The 18,149-nt window shown below is 36.3% G+C and overlaps 1 protein-coding gene and 2 long non-coding RNA genes across 5 annotated transcripts; all 3 read left to right on the top strand.

The window, feature by feature from the left end:
• The first annotated feature begins 1,414 nt into the window (after positions 1-1,414).
• Positions 1,415-2,663, top strand: LOC113326715. Its single transcript, XR_003348495.1, has 4 exons — positions 1,415-1,516; positions 1,626-1,819; positions 1,905-2,153; positions 2,571-2,663. It is a non-coding gene; the product is annotated as an uncharacterized LOC113326715 (long non-coding RNA).
• Positions 2,664-11,425: 8,762 nt separating this feature from the next.
• LOC113326239 (pentatricopeptide repeat-containing protein At5g66520-like) lies at positions 11,426-12,775 on the top strand. Its single transcript, XM_026574004.1, has one exon. It carries the CDS (start codon positions 11,426-11,428, stop codon positions 12,773-12,775), a length of 1,350 nt encoding a protein of 449 aa, XP_026429789.1.
• A 1,420-nt stretch (positions 12,776-14,195) lies between these two features.
• On the top strand, positions 14,196-17,665 carry LOC113326573. Of its 3 annotated transcripts, none has more exons than XR_003348405.1 (4): positions 14,196-15,089; positions 15,358-15,426; positions 16,234-17,133; positions 17,359-17,665. It is a non-coding gene; the product is annotated as an uncharacterized LOC113326573 (long non-coding RNA). The 3 variants fall into 3 exon arrangements; XR_003348403.1 differs by having other exon boundaries at positions 16,230-17,133; XR_003348404.1 differs by lacking the exons at positions 16,234-17,133; positions 17,359-17,665 and adding an exon at positions 15,799-16,060.
• The last annotated feature ends 484 nt before the right edge of the window (positions 17,666-18,149 follow it).

Raw genomic sequence — 18,149 nt, 5'->3', positions numbered from 1 at the left:
GTTTTATAATAATACAATCGTATTAGATTATCTTTAATTGAAAAGATACAATACAAAATGAATGAAATTGGGTTCTTATTTAGAGTGACAGATGGTGCATCTTGAGATTATTTTGTTTTTGATTATTCCCTAACTATGCATCATCGTAGGCATGTTTATCTGCTGTAACAACACTATTGTGTACCTTAGCAGAATCTATGTTTCTCTGGGACCAGTTTGTTTCATTCAATTTTACAGCAACTCACTTTTTTTTCTCGTAATTTTTTAACTATTCGTACTTAGAATTATGGGGTTCCTCATATTTCCTATTGTTCTTGTTAACTTTCGGTTTTGTATCAAATCAAATTGTATCAAATTGAATAACTGAGTTGCCCTGTTCCAGTCAACATCCGACAATGAAGTAGGAAATACTCTTTAGCATTTATGACCTGAGCCCATTACTTGATGAGTGCAAAATACGCTTCTTTGAGAGTTTATTGGACTCTGTATAGTCGGGCTATCCTTCGGTTATTTCCAAGACACAATATGTTTCCCCTAGCTATGAATCCATTAATTGAAAATGAATCTGAACTTAGGTTATAGAGGATTGTTATTGTTTTACAATAATATAATCCTTTTCTTGTGTCTAGCTTATTAACTTTTGACTTTTGATTGAAAAGAATTCAGACCATATTTGATTGAATCATATATATGTATATGCAGGTTCTGATATGCCTACACACGAGAATTCGAGTTGGGAGCCAGAGTATGATGATGATGAGTATGCTGACAATGAGACTGCAGCCCTGGAGCTTCAAGCCTTGCAGAATGTAGGACAGTCGGAGAATGAAGGCGAAGATAGCGATGGTAGTGGCTCCAGTTCTGACGACGAATCTACTAAAAGTCCTGAACATCCTGGTAATGTTTGATCTGTTATACTAGCTTGTTTGTTTTGTCTTCAAGATAGTATAACAGATCAAACATTACCAGGATGTTCAGGAATTGTCCAAAATATACAGATCAAACATGTAATATACAACCTTACCCTGTGTATTTTATAGATTAAAACCCCAAAATAAGAGTAAACATGGTGTAAGGTTGTATATTACACATTTTAGTATTGCTATTGATACTAAATTCACCAATTAGTCTAATTTTCTTATGAATGAAATTCCTTGAATCTGTATGCTCAGGAATTGTCCACTAAGGGAGTTAAGGCGTGTGAGAACCACAAATATAACCATAAGACGGGAAGAGCAGGGTATGCAGGGCTGTTGGAAAAATTAGTAAATCCAGTTTCTTATCAAAAATTAGTATTTTTTTCCATACGACGATGTCCCGTTAGCTTGTATGCTTAATTAAAGATATGAAGAGTATGTATCTAATATTTGGCTTGTGTATTGATAATTGCTAGATTAAAGAAAAAGAGTTTCGTGAACATGAAAATCCTTCACGGTCTTTATTGTGGAGGAAGGCACATCAAAACAAAAATGGAGAATACGATGATGATGATGTTAGGGAAAAGGCAGCACATCTTGTAACACGACTGAAACCACCTAGCTATTTGTTCTGTGCTTGATTAAATGTGCAAATAAGTTCCTTTTAATTGATTAACACTTTTAATCCCCTAAAATTTTTTTGTGCAGGAGGAGTTTGATAAGCAGCTGAAAGATGGAACTTTGACGAAAAAACCAGGCACTGAGAGTTCCATATATTGATGTTAATATAATATATCTGTTTGCAGTCTGGAAAATGCAAACAAAAGTCTCTTGCATCTGAGCGTCTGCCCCTTAAATCTCCGGACGAATCTCAACTAAAAGACCTGACAGAACTTTCAACGGTATGTTCTTTTCGCAGGTATTTAAACCCTTGGCTTTTTTGAGAGTTGAATTTGTTGATGTCAACATAGCAAATATTTTTTGCAGATTGGCAAATACAAAATGGCTCATGCTTCACTGAGAAACGTCATTGTAATGGGTATTGTTATTCCATCGGAGCCAGGTCAGTTAGTACATGGAGATCCACTCAAGGATAATTGTGTCAGAGTGTCTGTTGAAAAATCGATATTAAAGAATCATTATTTGCCAGTCCCATATACTCATCTCAAAACAGTAGAGGATGCTAAAGGATCTGTTGTATCTTGTCCCAAAGAGTTTGTGATTTGTTTCTCTACTGTAAGTTGCTTTATTCCTTAATTTAGTCTATCTGTTATAACAAGAATGTGGAACCATGTACCTGCTTGTTTAGCTTTGTCTTCAGCTAAGAACATGCTGGACTCAACTGAATGTTATGTTTTGTAATGTAGCTTAATGCTATAATGATGTGTTTTATGTGATACTTGGGTACAATTACTAATTTCTCTGCATTCTAGGTTTGTCTTGAAACCAACACTAGCAAATATGAGATAACTGTATTTTGTTCCCGCTGCACATGTTTTCCCACAATTCGCACATGAGCATATAAATGTTAGAATAATACTATTTACATGTTTTAGGCAGTTACCAGTGAACATTTAAGTATTACCTTATGCATCATCAGCATATAACTGTTAACATGGTTTGTTGCCTTATACGTCCACTTGCTTGCTGCAGGGCCTGCCACTTTCAGACCCTGATGAACATGATGCTGACCCACACGCTAAGAAGAGAAAGAAGAAGAAACCTTCATATACAACGAGCGGGGAGTTGAAGTCTAGGAGATCCAGCAAGAGACTCAAGTTTTCGACCTAATTATTAAGAGAAATAGTCGAGGACTGTAGAATTTGGATGTTTAAACTTTTAAATCTCCCATTGAAATTTGTTATATTTAGGTTACTGCAAAATTGATCAGATATTGAGACATTTATCATATTGTTAATAAAAATTATATTGGTTCAATTCTAATTCTAGTCTGATTAATTTTTATGGATGGTTATTTAGGTGAGTTTTGCTGCACATGATAAAACAGGGGGCCAATAGGTCCCTGAAGACCCGATATAGTGGTCAGTACTGCATTCACTTGGTTGAATATAAAATACCGCCACCATTTAGATCTTAAACCATGGCCAGAGAATAAATTAATCTATAAAAATTGTGATTTTCGAGTGGCTAAAATCTAATATTTGCCACGTTGGACACATTTTGTGTCATTTTATAAAGGCTATGGTTTGTGGTATCCTCTGTGTCCGAAAGGTGAATAATTGATGTGTCTGTAGAAATAATAGCTACATTGAAAACACTTGATGTGTCTGTAGAAATTTTTTAGCCACAGTGTTACAAATTCTTAGTAGCCATAACTTATTAATTGACCATATAAAATGTTTATTACGTGTCCAAAAATATGGATGGCCATGGTACTATAGATTAAACGTGACTACAAGTCATGGATTGACCATGCTAAATTATTTTCCGTGTGACCAAATGATAGAGATGGCCATGGTTAAGAAAAATTAATGTGGCTGCAACTCATGAATTGGCCATGATAAAATGAATTTTGCATGTCCAATTACTGACAAAGGCCACGGTTAAAATAAAATTCACGTGACTTTAAGGTAAACTTTAGCCACATATAATCAAATTGTGTGTTTATAAGGATCCTATGGCCATGGTGATAGTGAAAATGCTTAACTACAAAAAAAATAATGAGTACCATATAGACACGGTTATAGAGTTATGGCCATGGTAAATCATATTTTATAGCCACTCAAAGTTTATGTAGCCATAAAGGTACCTCTTTGTCACGGCACCTGATGCCACATTTTTGGAGTGAAAAAAATCCATGACCAAAAGCCTATGGACACGGTGATTAAGTGTGGCAAATGTGAAGATTTGTACTAGTGGGCTTGGAATATTCTCAAAGTAGCATTCCAAGGTTCTGAAAAGGTAATCTCCATTAAACTACAAACTTTATGGCGAGATTTTGACAATTTACTTATGAAAGAAAATGAGACTATCCAAAAGTTCTTTTCAAGAGTTATTGGCATAGTAAATCAAATAAGTAGTTATGGAGATACCATAGAAACTAAAAGAGTTGTAGAAAAGATTTTAAGATGTTTACCGTTCAAATTTGACCATATCGTCGCTGCCATTGAGAAGTCAAAAAATTTATCGACTCTCTCGGTACATAAATTAATGGGTTCACTCGAGGCGCACGATAAAAGAATAAATAGGTTCGCGGAGCAACCATTGGAGCAGGCATTTCAATCAAAAATAAATTTCAGTGAGAAGAAAAATACAGAAGCCAGAAAAGAAAGTTCCACAGGGGGATCATCATCCAACTCGCAGTACGAGAGAGGATCCACGTCAAATCAAGGTCCCAAAAATTTCTACCACGGACGTGGAAAAGGAAAAGGAGGTTATAAAAACAAAAATAATCAAAGGTACGGAAAAAATTACTCCTCAAATCTCCGTTCCAATGTTTGCAAAAGGTTTGGCCATGCAACCGAAAATTGCAAATATAAGTGCACCAAGTGTGATAAATTAAATCACATGGAAAAAGATTGTTGGCTTAATGAAGCTAACTATTCTGAGAAAAACGATTCTCAAAATCAAGATATTATTCCTGCCTCACCTTGCAACAAGAAGCGCATGGTATATGGTATGTCGACAGCGGATGCATCAGCCATATGACAGGAAACAAAGAGTATTTTGTAAAATTGGAGGAACAAGAGATTCCACCAGTCAAGATCGGAGATGGAAAGTTCCAGAATGTTGAAGGAATAGGAGTCATATCCGTACGTACAAGGTCAGGTAAAACTCGATACATATCTGATGTTCTTTATGTTCCTGGCCTAGCTCAAAATTTATTAAGTGTTGGGCAACTTATAAGAAAAGGGTACTCACTACATTTCGAAGACGGAGAATGCACAATTTACGATAAAATTAATAAGCACTTGGTGGAAAAAGTAAAAATGTCAGAGAATTTTGTCTTTCCACTATCTATGCCATCAATTGAAAATTAGGCAATGAGTACCAATCATATAGATGAATGCAAGCTATGTAATTTGAGATACGGGCATCTCAACTACAGATCCTTGAAGGTTCTAAAATCTAAGAACATGGTAATTGGTCTTCCTAATATCAGCGGTGGAGATAAAATATGTGAAGGTTTCATAGACTTCCATTTACAAACAAATCGTGGAGAGCAAGAAGGACCCTCGAATTGGTGCACGCCGATATCTGCGGTCCGACAAGAACAACTTCACTCAACAACAGAAGATATTTTATCTTATTCGTGGATGATTATACCAGGATGATGCGGGTGTATATTCTCAAGCAAAAATCCGAGGCATTCACTAAATTTCTAGAATTCAAGGCGTTGGTAGAGAAGCAAAGTGGCCATCAATTAAAAGTATTCCGTACAGACCGTGGTGGAGAATTTACTTCAAATGAAATCGTCAACTACTGCAAAGAAATTGGAATTAAAAAGGAGCTCACTGTTCGATACACTCCAAAACAAAACGGCGTCGCGGAAAGGAAAAATCGTACGATCGTGGAAATGGCTCGGAGTATGCTAAAAGCAAGGAAGCTACCCAACAGCTACTGGGCAGAAGTAGTCAACACGGAGGTTTACATCCTTAACCATTCTCCAACAAAGGCAGTTCCCAACAAGACTCCATACGAAGCTTGGCATAAGAAAAAGCCCGAGGTAACTTCTTTCAGAATTTTTGGTTGCGTAGCATACTCACATATTCCATCCCAACATAGAGAAAAGTTCGATGAAAAAGGAGAAAAGCATATATTCATCGGATACAGGGAAGAGTCTAAAGCCTATAGACTTCTAAAGCCACAAACAAAGGAATTGGTAATTTCAAGACATGTTATCTTCGATGAATTCAAAGATTGGGATTGGAATGATGAAGCAAACAATCACGAGTCGCCACTACTCATTGAAGACGAGCTTGATCAGCCACGCCAAGAAGAAACTACTCCACCAACAAGCCCGAGATCTCCTAGTCCAACACAACAAAGTCCATGTTCATCGGAAGCAAGTGCCCCGCCTAGAAAGGTGCGTTCCCTAAGAGATATTTATGAAATATCTAACTGTGCATTTATAGCACTAGAACCTAAAAAATATGAAGAAGCGGCTAAAGAAGAAACATGGAGAAACGCTATGGATGAAGAATGCGAGTAATCGAGAAAAATAATTGGTCTGAAATGGGTCTACAAGACAAAGTAAAACGAAGATGGTTCGATTCAAAAGCACAAGGCAAGACTAGTTGCAAAAGTATGTTCCTAGCAACCAGGAATTGACTACAACGAGACATTTTCCCCAGTCGCTCGCATGGAAACAATCCGGATGGTGTTAGCCTTGGCAGCTCAACTCAAAATGAAAGTCTACCAATTGGACGTAAAGTCGTCGTTCCTAAATGGAGAACTTGAAAAAGAGGTGTACGTTGAAAAACCTCAAGGATATATCCGAAAAGGAAAAGAAAAAATGGTTTATCGTCTCCGCAAAGCACTATATGGTCTCAAACAAGCACCGCGTGCATGGAACAACAAAATCGACAAGTATTTCCGAGATAATGGATTAGAGAAAAGTCCAAGTGAGCCATCCTCTACATAAGAAAACAAGGTACGGATTTCCTAGTTGTCTGTCTCTATGTTGATGATTTAATTTACGCCAGCACAAAACAAGAAATGAAAGAAAAATTTAAGAAGGAGATGATGAAAGAATATGAGATGACAGACTTAGGACTTATGCGATATTTTCTTGGGATTCAAGTAAAACAATCTCTAGAAGGAATATTCATTTCCCAAGAAAAATATGCAGAAGACTTACTGAAAAGGTTCAACATGATGGAATGCAAACCAATTGCAACTCCAATGGGTACCAATGAGAAATTTGTAAAAAATGATGGAACAACTAAAGTGGATCCGACCTTATTCATAAGTCTAGTTGGTTCACTGATCTACTTAACAAATACAAGGCCAGACATCGTCAATGCAACCATCATTGTTTCTCAGTTTATGAGCGATCCAAGCAAGTTACACTATGCCGCCGCAAAAAGAATTCTTCGATATATCAAGGGCACAAAAGATTTTGGCATCAAATATTCAAAGAGAAAAAGATAATGATTTAATTGGCTTGACAGATAGCGATAGGGAAGGTTCTATTGAAGACCGAAAAATCACATCAGGCTATGTTTTCTGTATGGGAACAAAACTTATCTCTTGGAGTTCTAAAAAGCAAAGTACGGTGGCACTATCATCAGCCGAAGCAGAGTACATAGCATCAACAAGTGCAGCATGTGAAGCAGTATGGTTAAGAAGAATAATGACCGACCTACAACAAAGGCAAAAACAGCCGACAACTATCTACTGTGACAATATGTCTACAATGGCAATGACAAAAAATCCAGTTTTCCACGGACGGACAAAGCACATAGAGCTACGACACCACTTCATCAGAGAGTTGGTAGAAAACAAGGAAATCAAGCTCCAATTCTGTCCAACACAAGAACAAAATGCAGACATTTTTACAAAGGCAGTCACGGTGGATAAGTTCAATCATTTCAGAGAAAAGCTTAACATCACAAATTAAGAGGGGGTGTTAAAAATATAATTTAATTTGTGATCTTAAAGAATATACACGGCTCAAAAGAATAAAAGCCCAGGACAATCTAAAGGCAGTCCGGCCCAAAAGGGAGCTAGATTAGTTCACTCTCTAGCATCTTTGGCTACCATCTAGAGTATTCTTTCTCTAGACTCTTCTTAGCTTCTTTTAGTCACGTGTAATCTAGAGAATTCTTTCTCTAGAATGTTTTTAGCCTAGTCGGTGACACAATCTCTAGAATTTTCATTTCTAGAACTTTCTTGGAGTCGGTCACTCAGCCTATAAATAGGCAGGTTATGGTCTCATTTTGGATCATCAAAAACTCAAGTGAGTGTTAGAGTTGGTAAGAGTTGAGTGCTAGAGTGAGTAGTATAAGCCAAAGTGCTATACAAAAATTTCCCTTGTAACATTTTCAATTTCAATTTATCAAAGCCTCCTCTTTTCAATTAACCAATCTCTTTCCTAAATTCATTTCCATAAAACCCATCACATTTTCGCATTACGCCAACAAGCCATTACTGATAGCTTGGGATTAACATTTTCAAGGAGAACCTAGCAAATGTTACAGTTATAGACATACCAATGCATTGTTCTGTTCATTAACGTCAAGATATTCGATTATCTCTTCGCGTAGGAAGTTTTTAAATGTGCGCACTCAATTCTAAAGAAGTTAAAAAAGTAAAGACAATATTAGATTTTCCTAAGCTTGAGAAAAATTTAGAATACAAACTCGCATCTCATGCATATGGTGTTCTTTCATTTGACTTTCTGCGATAAACTAGTCTGTCTTCTACTCCAATTAGACGAAGGAAATAAGACGTACAATTCCAGTACCAATTTTTGCATTTCTATAAGTTTCAGTTAAAACCATTTATATTATAGGAAACAACATACATGCCCCCAGTTTAATCTCTAAAACATGTCATTTATTTGTTCAAAACCCCTAACTAAATCATTTAGTACAAACATTAATCCATCTTTCACGCACAGACCCAAGCATAGTGACATATTTTAATAACAACCCCGCAAGACCTAAACATCAAATCAAACCGTAGAAAATCCATAAACATGACACAAAAAAAGAAGATTCGGAGAGGGTTTGGTGTTTAGTTACCATGACTATTATCTTAAAAACGTATCTCTCCATCTAGAAATTGACATTTTTGGTACCGAGATGTGCATCTGCAGCTAAAAGCATATGTATATCTTCTTCCTTTTGGGATAAAATCTTCGTCATGATTGCAATAATTAAATACAACGGCTACAACATCAGTTTCCCGAGTGTATCAACGACGGAAGCTTGAGTATGTACCTTCTCAATTTAATCAAGCAGCAGCATCACTATCAAATACAGATCACTTTCCCGACTGTATCAACTACCGCAGCTTGCGTATGTACCTTGTCAAGTTAATCAAAACAACTTTCACCCCCAAAGTACTTTTCACAAATTCTCGGTAGACTTCAATACCCATTTCTTCAGTACCAGAAACTAGACCTCTAAATTACCACAATTCACATCCAAATTATCAAAAAAATAACCTTATTAGTAGCACAAATTTCAACCTAAAATTTCTAACTGGATTATTCACAAGTTTCCTGCAAAGACTCACAACAAAATACAATTTACACTATCAGTTATTAACACAACCATCAATTGTAACAGATAATCTTTAGTCTTAATCCACAATTTTCCTAATTATGGTTAATGATTAAAATCCCTAAATTCAAAAAATTAGGGTTTTTGAAAATAATTCGAAATTCTCAGTATGGGTTCATGGTTACCAACCTCATTATGTTTGCAAACATCGTGACGTTCTCTTGTAAGAAAACTGAGGTTTTCCATAACCAGTTACTTGTTTAAGCTTTTAACTGTCGTAAAACACCATTAAAGTTAAACCAAACCATCAACACAAACTGTGTGCTCTTACAAGCATCTTCTGATGATAAAACTCACTAGAAATCTCTCCTTCACTCAATCGCCATTGTTGCAGAGCTTAAAGAATAGAAATGGAATGAGAAACGGCGGACAATAATGAAGAAGAAGATGAGAGCCCTAGCTGTCATATCATCTAATTTGCTTTGACCAATCATATCCGTTGAAATTATCCTCGAGATTTAATTTTAGCACGATCTATGATTACAGATTTGGTTTAGTTATTAGGTCAGGGACAGAAAGGTAAATCCATCATTCTATTTAACTCTGTATTTGTAGGGCCTACCGACTTAACACCCTTAATAAGGGAAGGGTGACTGTTGTTAAATGGTCTGTACCCGTATGACCATTTTGCAAATCGGGTCTTAATATTGGGACTGTTTTATACATTTTCCATTTTTAAAAACATACTTCCCCCGTTTCTAAAAAATAGGCAGGTTTATTTTTTTGGATATGTCAAAAAAATAGGTTTGTTTCCATATGTGGACAGACAAATGTTATGATTTTATTATTATATGAATAGAGGGACCACTTCTCTCTCTCCATTTTCTCTCATAACATAAAAAGGGGACCACTTCTCTTTCCATTTTCTCTACAATAGTGCATGGATATTATCCAATGTGGAGACCTAAAAACGAGGTATCTAACATAGAGCTAAATAATTTTTTTGATTTTGACAAGCATTTCCAAGAGTAGTTTTACCTATATCTATTTTGATACACTTGTCATTTATTTATAATTCACAAAATCTAACAAAATAAATAAAATAAAAACAAACTGATGACATGAGTACGGATATGAGAGTCTCCAAAAATCCATTTTCTAATCCAAATTCAAACTTACATATTATATTAAATTTTAATTATCCAATCACCATTGAAAAAGTTTTTTTTTTTGTTGAGAGTTTCTAAAATCCTAGACGGCCTCATAATTTTTAAAAACATATACTCCATTGAAGATATGTCAGTGTCACGGAGGCGCCACATGGGACCCTAGTTAGCAATTCGGGATTCGGTAAACGTACGGAACGGCAAACGTACGAGTATTATACGGTTTTGTAAAATCCAGATTCGGTCCAAAATTCGGTCAACGGGACGTGATTCGTCATTAATTCGGAACGACATACGTACGTGTATAATTCGATTTATAAATGTGAGTTCGGCTCTGAAAATTCGGTATATATATATAACAAATAATTTGTATTTATAAGGTCATAGACCAATTTTTATGCATATGTGTGAGTTATTTAAGGAAAAAATAAACTCAATATGATGATATTAATAATATATACAACATTAGTTATCCAAAAGGACGTCGTATGGTGGTTTAGATGCTTGGTTATTGAGTTTGAGATCTCTCTCACCTTCACCTTCAAATCTCTTCAGTCGTTTTTGTTTCATAAAAATTACAACACGTCTAATATTCGGTCGTGTATGTTCGGGAGGCAGTAAAGCCCAAAAAGTGGAGTCTTTGAAAAGTAAAAGCTAAAGAATTTATGGCGAATTAAGCGGACGTATCATTCGGGATACGTAATATTCGTGAACGATTCGCGAATAATCCGGGAATGCCACATAATACGCGACTTGGGTTCGGAGTTGCAAACGTACGCGAATAAGACGGTAAAATTCGTGATACGGAAAAATTCGCGAATGATTTGGGAATCATTCGCGAACTTACTAACTAGGCATGGGACACGGTTTTTAGGAAGTCTATTTTCGCCGTTCGTTAAGAATTATTGGGTGAAGAATAAATGCACTCAAAAGACCCCCCCGTAAAGAAAGTTAAGAAACTCATCTCTGCAAAAGGATGCAAGAAGCTAAGAAACTTCATGCTCACATTATAATCAATGGATTCCAACAACAAGAAATTTACGTTCGCAAACTCATTACATTCTTCGTAATTTATAAGCCGTCTTCTCTCGATTACGCACGCTTAATTTTCGATCAAATTCAAAACAAATCGACTTTCATTTACAACACCATGATACGAGCTTATTCATCAAGTTGTCATCCACAAAATTCATTCATTCTTTATAACCAAATGCACAGAAATGGACGCCCCTCGCTTGATAAATACACATTCCCTTTCTTACTCAAAGCTTGTTCAGTTCTCAGCGACATTCGTAAAGGTGAAGAAACCCATTGTCAAGCTGTTAAGCATGGGTTTGGTACTAATATATTTGTTCAGAATTCATTAATCCATTTGTATGGATCAAATGGTAGAATTAGTTCTGCTCGGTCAGTGTTCGACGAAATGCTTGATAGAGATGTTGCTACATGGACTACATTGGTTTCTTGTAATGCTAACCATGGGTCAGTAGAAACTGCACACAAGTTGTTCAAGGAAATGCCTGACAAGAGTGTTGTTTCTTTTAGTGCGATGATTATGGGTTATGTTAGAAAGGGACGGTTTAATGAAGCATTGGAATTATTTCGTGAGTTGCAGATGCAAGGGTTGGAACCTAATGATTCTACCATTATGGGAGTCATTTCTGCCTCTGCTAATTTGGGTAGTTTAGATTCTGGTAAATGGATCCATTCTTATATCAGGAGTAAGAAAGGAAACCAATTCGATAGTCGGATAAATACTGCACTGATTGATATGTATTTCAAGTGTGGGAGCATCAACGATGCGATACTTGTTTTTGAAGGAGTTAAGGAGAAGCTTGTGGGTGAGTGGACAGCGATGATTTATGGCATGGCAATGCATGGTTTTGGAGAGAGATCAGTGGAATTGTTTGAAAACATGGTGGAATCCGGTGTTAAGCCTAATACAATCACATTTGTTGGTCTCTTATCTGGTTGCACTCACGCAGGACTGGTTAAACAAGGATTAATGTATTTTGACAGAATGGAATCAGAGTTTGGGATTGAACCCACAGTTGAACACTTTGGTTGTGTGGTCGATCTTCTAAGCCGGGCAGGATTGATTGCACAAGCCGTTAAGTTCATGAACAATATGCCATTGAAAGCTAATGCTGCTATGTGGGGTGCACTTTTAAACGCATGTAGAGTTCACAAGAATGTCGAAGTGGGAGAGTTAGCAGCCAGATGGTTATTGAGAGAAGAACCACGGAATGCAGCAATTTATATGAGTCTGTTGAGTTTGTACACAGAAGCTAAGAGATGGGATGATGTTGTTATGGTAAAGAGAGAAATGAAGGAACTCGGTTCCAGGAAAAGTCCAGGTTGCAGTTTGATTGATGTTAATGGTACTTCCTATGAATTTGTTGCTGGGGACAAATCATTCCCACCTGCATTACAAATTAGCTTACAAATTGATGAATCAATAAAGGAAGCAAAAGAAGATTACATTTATAGGTGGGATTGAGTTTTCTGGTGCATGTTACATTCTCAAGATCAAATTCATGAAGCAACAAATTCGGTAGTTGAATTAATACTGCACTCAGTGCATTGATTAATGAAGGGGTTAGTTGAAAATGGAATCAAAGAACATATATTAGGACTTCTAGCCTTTTACTAAGAAATTGCCTTGGCATTCCTAAGGAAGCGCGAGTGTACGTGCAGAACGCAGCCAAGTGAGGAAGGTGATGGCTAGTCTTGGAAGCAATCAGATGGGGCAAGGAAAAGAAGAAAACAACAATAAAGATTGACTCCAGCTGTTGCAAACAAAAAAACCATAAGCACTTGCGATTCTGTATGAGGGATTCTCTTGCATTGGTGGTTTGTTTGTTGCAGGTGCTCTTTCCTGGAATCTGTAGCTGTTACTGGCAGCAGGTAACCTCAAATGGTATGTATCATCTGGAATGAAGGTTTGTTTTCTGCCTTGATTGCAACTCTTATGGGGCTCATGAGCTATATCTGTAGAGTCTTCACGCATTCTTTTGTTCCTTGCTGTTTTTCTTCGAATAATTGATATCCTGCATTAGTTCAGTCTGATTCTATGATTCAGAATATGAATGTCATAGTTTATCAGTATAATTGACAACCAACAGAGTGATATGTCTCTCTAGTAAATTAGCTGGTATGATGTATGTTAATGGATTACCTCCTGTGTGTAGTGATCAGAGTTGTTTTACTAGCTAGTTGCGTAGTGTTTGGTCTTTTAATTGCAGAAAAGGCTTTGTTTTTGAAGGTGTTACTCCAGATGTTAAGAAAGTTCCGATTAAAGTAAACTGAAGATTTTATGCTTCCGTTTTTCATGATGATCTACATTTACTAATTTTAAGTTCTTCTGGCGTGGATTAAGACCTGGGAATCTGAGTTTGTTGCTTTATAACTCACAATGCTTGGCTTGCAGTTTGTTGGCCAGTGATATTTTGGGATCCTATAATCTAGATAGCATGTTGATCCTGTTTTGAAGACAACTTAATGCCCGAGTCTTCATTTTCTGCCCACACAACATCTTAATCTTTCTGTTGGAACAAAAAATTAATAAGGCGCCAAGGAGGCACAAAGGAAACAGTAGCATTACAAAGAAATCGGAAATAAATTCAGTAGTCTAATGAATGCTGCATTGATTAATTGCTAAGCTGGCTTGCTCCAAGGAGATTTGATTATGAGTTACCAGCCCTCTTCATTTCTGCACATCCAACATAATCCAGCCAGTCTCGTATAACAGCAGAATAAGTTATATAAATCGTAATAACCGGGCCTGCAGATTGGACTGCACCATTGGATTTGGGATGAGGTTATTTCAAGGGTATTATAGTAAATCATAAAAGTTAGTTGTGGAGTATAAATTGACAAAACCCTAGCATTTTAGAAATAGTTCTATTTTACAGAATGTGAGAGTCAGAGTGAGGCGGCGGTGAAAGAAAAACCGGCAACCGGAGTTCTCTGCCTACTGAAATCTACCTTTTTCCCAAATCAGGATTTTGATTTGAGTTTTGGTATTATGTGGGAACCGTTACACATACCATGGAGATCAAAGAGAGAAACACAGATCTATCAAATCATTGTCACAATGACTTATCCTCACAAATCTATGTTGTTTATGAAGAACCTCATCCTGCTAGTAGATCGGATCTTTTTTGGGATAAGGGAGATATCATCAGAATGGCCTGATGACGAAAAGACAGCTACAGAGATGCATCCATGATTTGTAGTCACATTTGGATGAGTAGCCGCCAGTATGGTAATCTTAATATTGTTCTTTTGTTCCGCTAAAAAAAATGAATATCCTGTGAATTAGATACTTCATTCTCACATATAACACATACATACATCATGGAAACCATCATCCACCAAAGTTCTTCTTCCCATAACCACCTAATGCGTGGCTTTGTTCCCCGGAATCCTCTTTTCCTTGGATTATTAGAAAAGTTGTTTTTTGTTGCGTTAATGAAGGATAGTAAAATCCTGAGGCTGAGGATAGTATGAATCAGTTAAGAAGTTAAGGAAGAGATCCTTACATTGTACAATCTCATGATCAAATTCATGAAAGCGAAAATGATACCAAGGGTTGGTTGAATTTGGAAAGAAAGAACATATATAAGGACTTCTAGCCTTGTACCAAGAAATTGTCTTGGCATTTGTAAGGAAGTGAGGAAGGTGATGGCTAAATTTGGAAGCAAGGGAAAGGGTGGAAGCAAAGATTGAGATTGAGGACTCAAGCTGATAATGTTGCAACCTTATCTGAACTATTAGACGAGAAGAAAGCAAATTAACCTGACAGGCTGAAGGTAAAAACTCTCTTGGTATATGTTTCTGAGATGCAAACATAAAACCTTAAAAATTATTAAAATAACTATTAAAAATTAGTGATATTTGTTAAAATTGTATAAGCGGGAATCCCTGAGTTGTTTCATAGTTTGATTTGGGAATAATTTGTTTACACGAAATACAGTTCCACGTCTCATTAACTGAAAAATAGGCTTTTACGGACCTAATTCCCCAAACAGAAATGGCATTCCATATGAGCAATTTTCATTGGTGGTTTGTTTCTTGCAGGTGCTCTTTCTTCGAATTTGTAGTTATGGAATATTATTACTCCGCGGGATTGTATCATCTGGAATGAAGGTTGGTATTCTGCCTTGTTTGCAACGGGCTTATGAGCTATATTTGTAGAGTTATCATGGTTTTGTATCTTGCTGTTTTTCTCCAAGGAATTGATATCCTACATTAATTCAATCTGAATATGCCACTCAGAATATGAATCTCATAGTTTGTCATTATAATTAGTAACCAGCGGAGACTAGTTTATGTTAATCCCTGGTGAATTGGCAGGTATGATCTGCGTACATGGTTTACCTTTTGCATGTGGTGATCTAAATAGATGAATTTGGTGTGGAAATAACATGGTTTACCTTTTGCATGTGGTGATCTAGATAGATGAATTTGGTGTGGAAATCAGAAGTGTTTTTCTAGCAGCTGACCAACTTTCTATTGCAGGGGAAGCTTTGTTTTTGGAGGTGTGACTCCAGATGTTAAGAAAGTTTTGTTTAAAGTAATTCAGTTGAATCATAAATATGTGTATAAATGATTTCATGCTTCCATTTGTCAGAAAGATCTGCATTTCCACCGTTTGAGTTTGTTACTTTACAAGTCCCTACGTTTTATTGATTGTCAGACTTTAATTGTGAAAACCATGTTCTCTATGAAATGTCAACTACGATTGAACTTTAGGAGGTAGAAACTCCACTTTTGCTATTGACGATTTTGTGTTGCCAGTTTATCGTTATCAACTGGGAAGATCCATTTCTTTTTTGTTCATAATTTTAATAGAGCCTTCTTTGAGAGGTTCCATCATGCTAGTTTCTCTTATGTCAAGAAGATAAGAGGACAATGCTATACCTACTCCTGAGAGGGTATCATTTTCTTAGCCAGGCAGAGGCTGGACTGATTGCACGAGCGGTTCTAGTTCATGAATAATGCACAGTTGAAAGCTAGAGAGATACAAAGGATGTCGGTTGTAGAAAAAGTCGAGGTTGCAGTTTGAATGAAGTTAATGGTGTTCCTTATGATTTCTTCCTGGGAAAAAATCCATACCCTCCTGCATTGAAAATTAGTTTACAAATTGATGAATCAATAATGGAAACAAATACAGTTATTGGTGTGATCGAGTTTTCCAATAAAACTTAAGATGAAATTCATGAAGGGGAAATGGTACTTGAGCTCCAATCTTCGCCACCTACTAGGAACACTCCACTAGTTCAAACTTTAGAGTCTTGGACTGACATGCATCAGACGAATGCCTGTTATATTTAGACTTGTTTGTCTGGCATGTTGTTGGCCAATGATATTTGGGATCCAAAAATCTAAATAGGATGATCCTGATGTGAAGAAAACTTAATGCCGGGGTGTTCATTTTCTGGTCACACGACATCTTAATCTTATGTATCGCAGTTGATGAGGCAACAAATTAAATTCAATTCTTAAATCTACGCTCCAACGAGATTGATTACAGAGTTGCTAGCCTTCATCTCAGCACGCACATCCGGACGCCCATTGCTGGCTGAATTTAGTCTGTAATTGCAGGCCGTTAGATATAATGAACGGTCTGTTTTTTTTTTGCTAAATCAAGTGTTGTTCTAGGGAACCTAAACTAAACAGTAAACCCTATTGCAATTACTATATATATATATATATGGCTCCAGCGCCGCCCGTGTCCTCCAAAGTTCACAAACTCTCTCTTCACTACTCTTGCTTCTGCAACGAAAGGACATGGAATACATGGTGATAGATCCTTACTTTTGTAATCTTCCACAACAGGGTCTCTTAAAACAGGTTCATTTCATTTTGTTTTTGTCGCTTCATACTTTTACATCTCAATGTTGTTCTACTGTTATTCCTCCATTTATAAGCCTTTTACAAATCTAAACTCTTTGAATTGGATTTCCTTTTTTTTTTTTTTTTTTTTTTTTTTGTTTACAGTTATTATAATTTGATGGTGGTACGAGTTTTTAGAAAGTATGCATCTCAGGTTTCCAATTTTTTCTTTTCTTTTTGCAGGTATCTGTCTATCTATTGTCACAATGACTTATCTTCTCGGACAAAGACTTCGGAAGACCACTGGTTTTTGGTTCCTTGTGTCTGTTGTGTCTAATTGATGCTGCATCATGTTTCTTTGTTGTTGACGGTGGTCTCTGTTGATGATTAACTCACATTGGAGATGGTCTCACTCAATCAAAGAAGACATAAACCATGTATTAAATCTTTGTAATAAAACTTCATCAGCTAATAAAGTTTGTTAATATGATTGTAAAAGACATAAATGTGTATACAAATTCTATTAATCTGAAATTATTATAAAATTAGCAAGAAATTTGGTAATATTTTTATTTATTTTTATTTTTTAACAAAAGGCTTTGGTTTGGTAATGCTTTTGACTCAAAGCACTTTCAAAATTCCCAAACTTTTAAAAGTTTGGGGAAAGGAGCTTTTAAACCTAACTTGATTGGGATATACCCAGATTAATTAGGGTATACCTAATGAGACAAAATCCAAGACATTTAGAAGTAAAATAGGCCACCCCTTAACCATGTATTTTCAAAATGGTTAATATATCCGTGTTTAATTAACACTAAAAATTATGATTAGGTTAATTAATTGAGTTTAGCTGAATTAACTTAGTAGATTAAAACTTTTGAAAATATGAATGGAGTAGATTAAAACTTTTGTCTCAAGAGTACAACCAAAACTAGTTTAAATTTTGTGCAAAGTCGGCAAGGTATACGGATGAAGAACAAGACGACCATATATGGTCGGCACGGTCTGCGGATGAAGAACATGCCGACCACACA

This window comes from Papaver somniferum, unplaced genomic scaffold (genome assembly GCF_003573695.1).
Source record: "Papaver somniferum cultivar HN1 unplaced genomic scaffold, ASM357369v1 unplaced-scaffold_10, whole genome shotgun sequence".
Classification (NCBI taxonomy): Eukaryota; Viridiplantae; Streptophyta; class Magnoliopsida; order Ranunculales; family Papaveraceae; genus Papaver; species Papaver somniferum.
The sequence above is the reverse complement of the archived record's forward strand: the minus strand, read 5'-3'. Positions and strand labels throughout refer to the sequence as shown.

Bases quoted from the DNA above. Each gene is read 5' to 3' on its own strand.
- LOC113326239 (XM_026574004.1), top strand. From the start codon at position 11,426: ATGATACGAGCTTATTCATCAAGTTGTCATCCACAAAATTCATTCATT.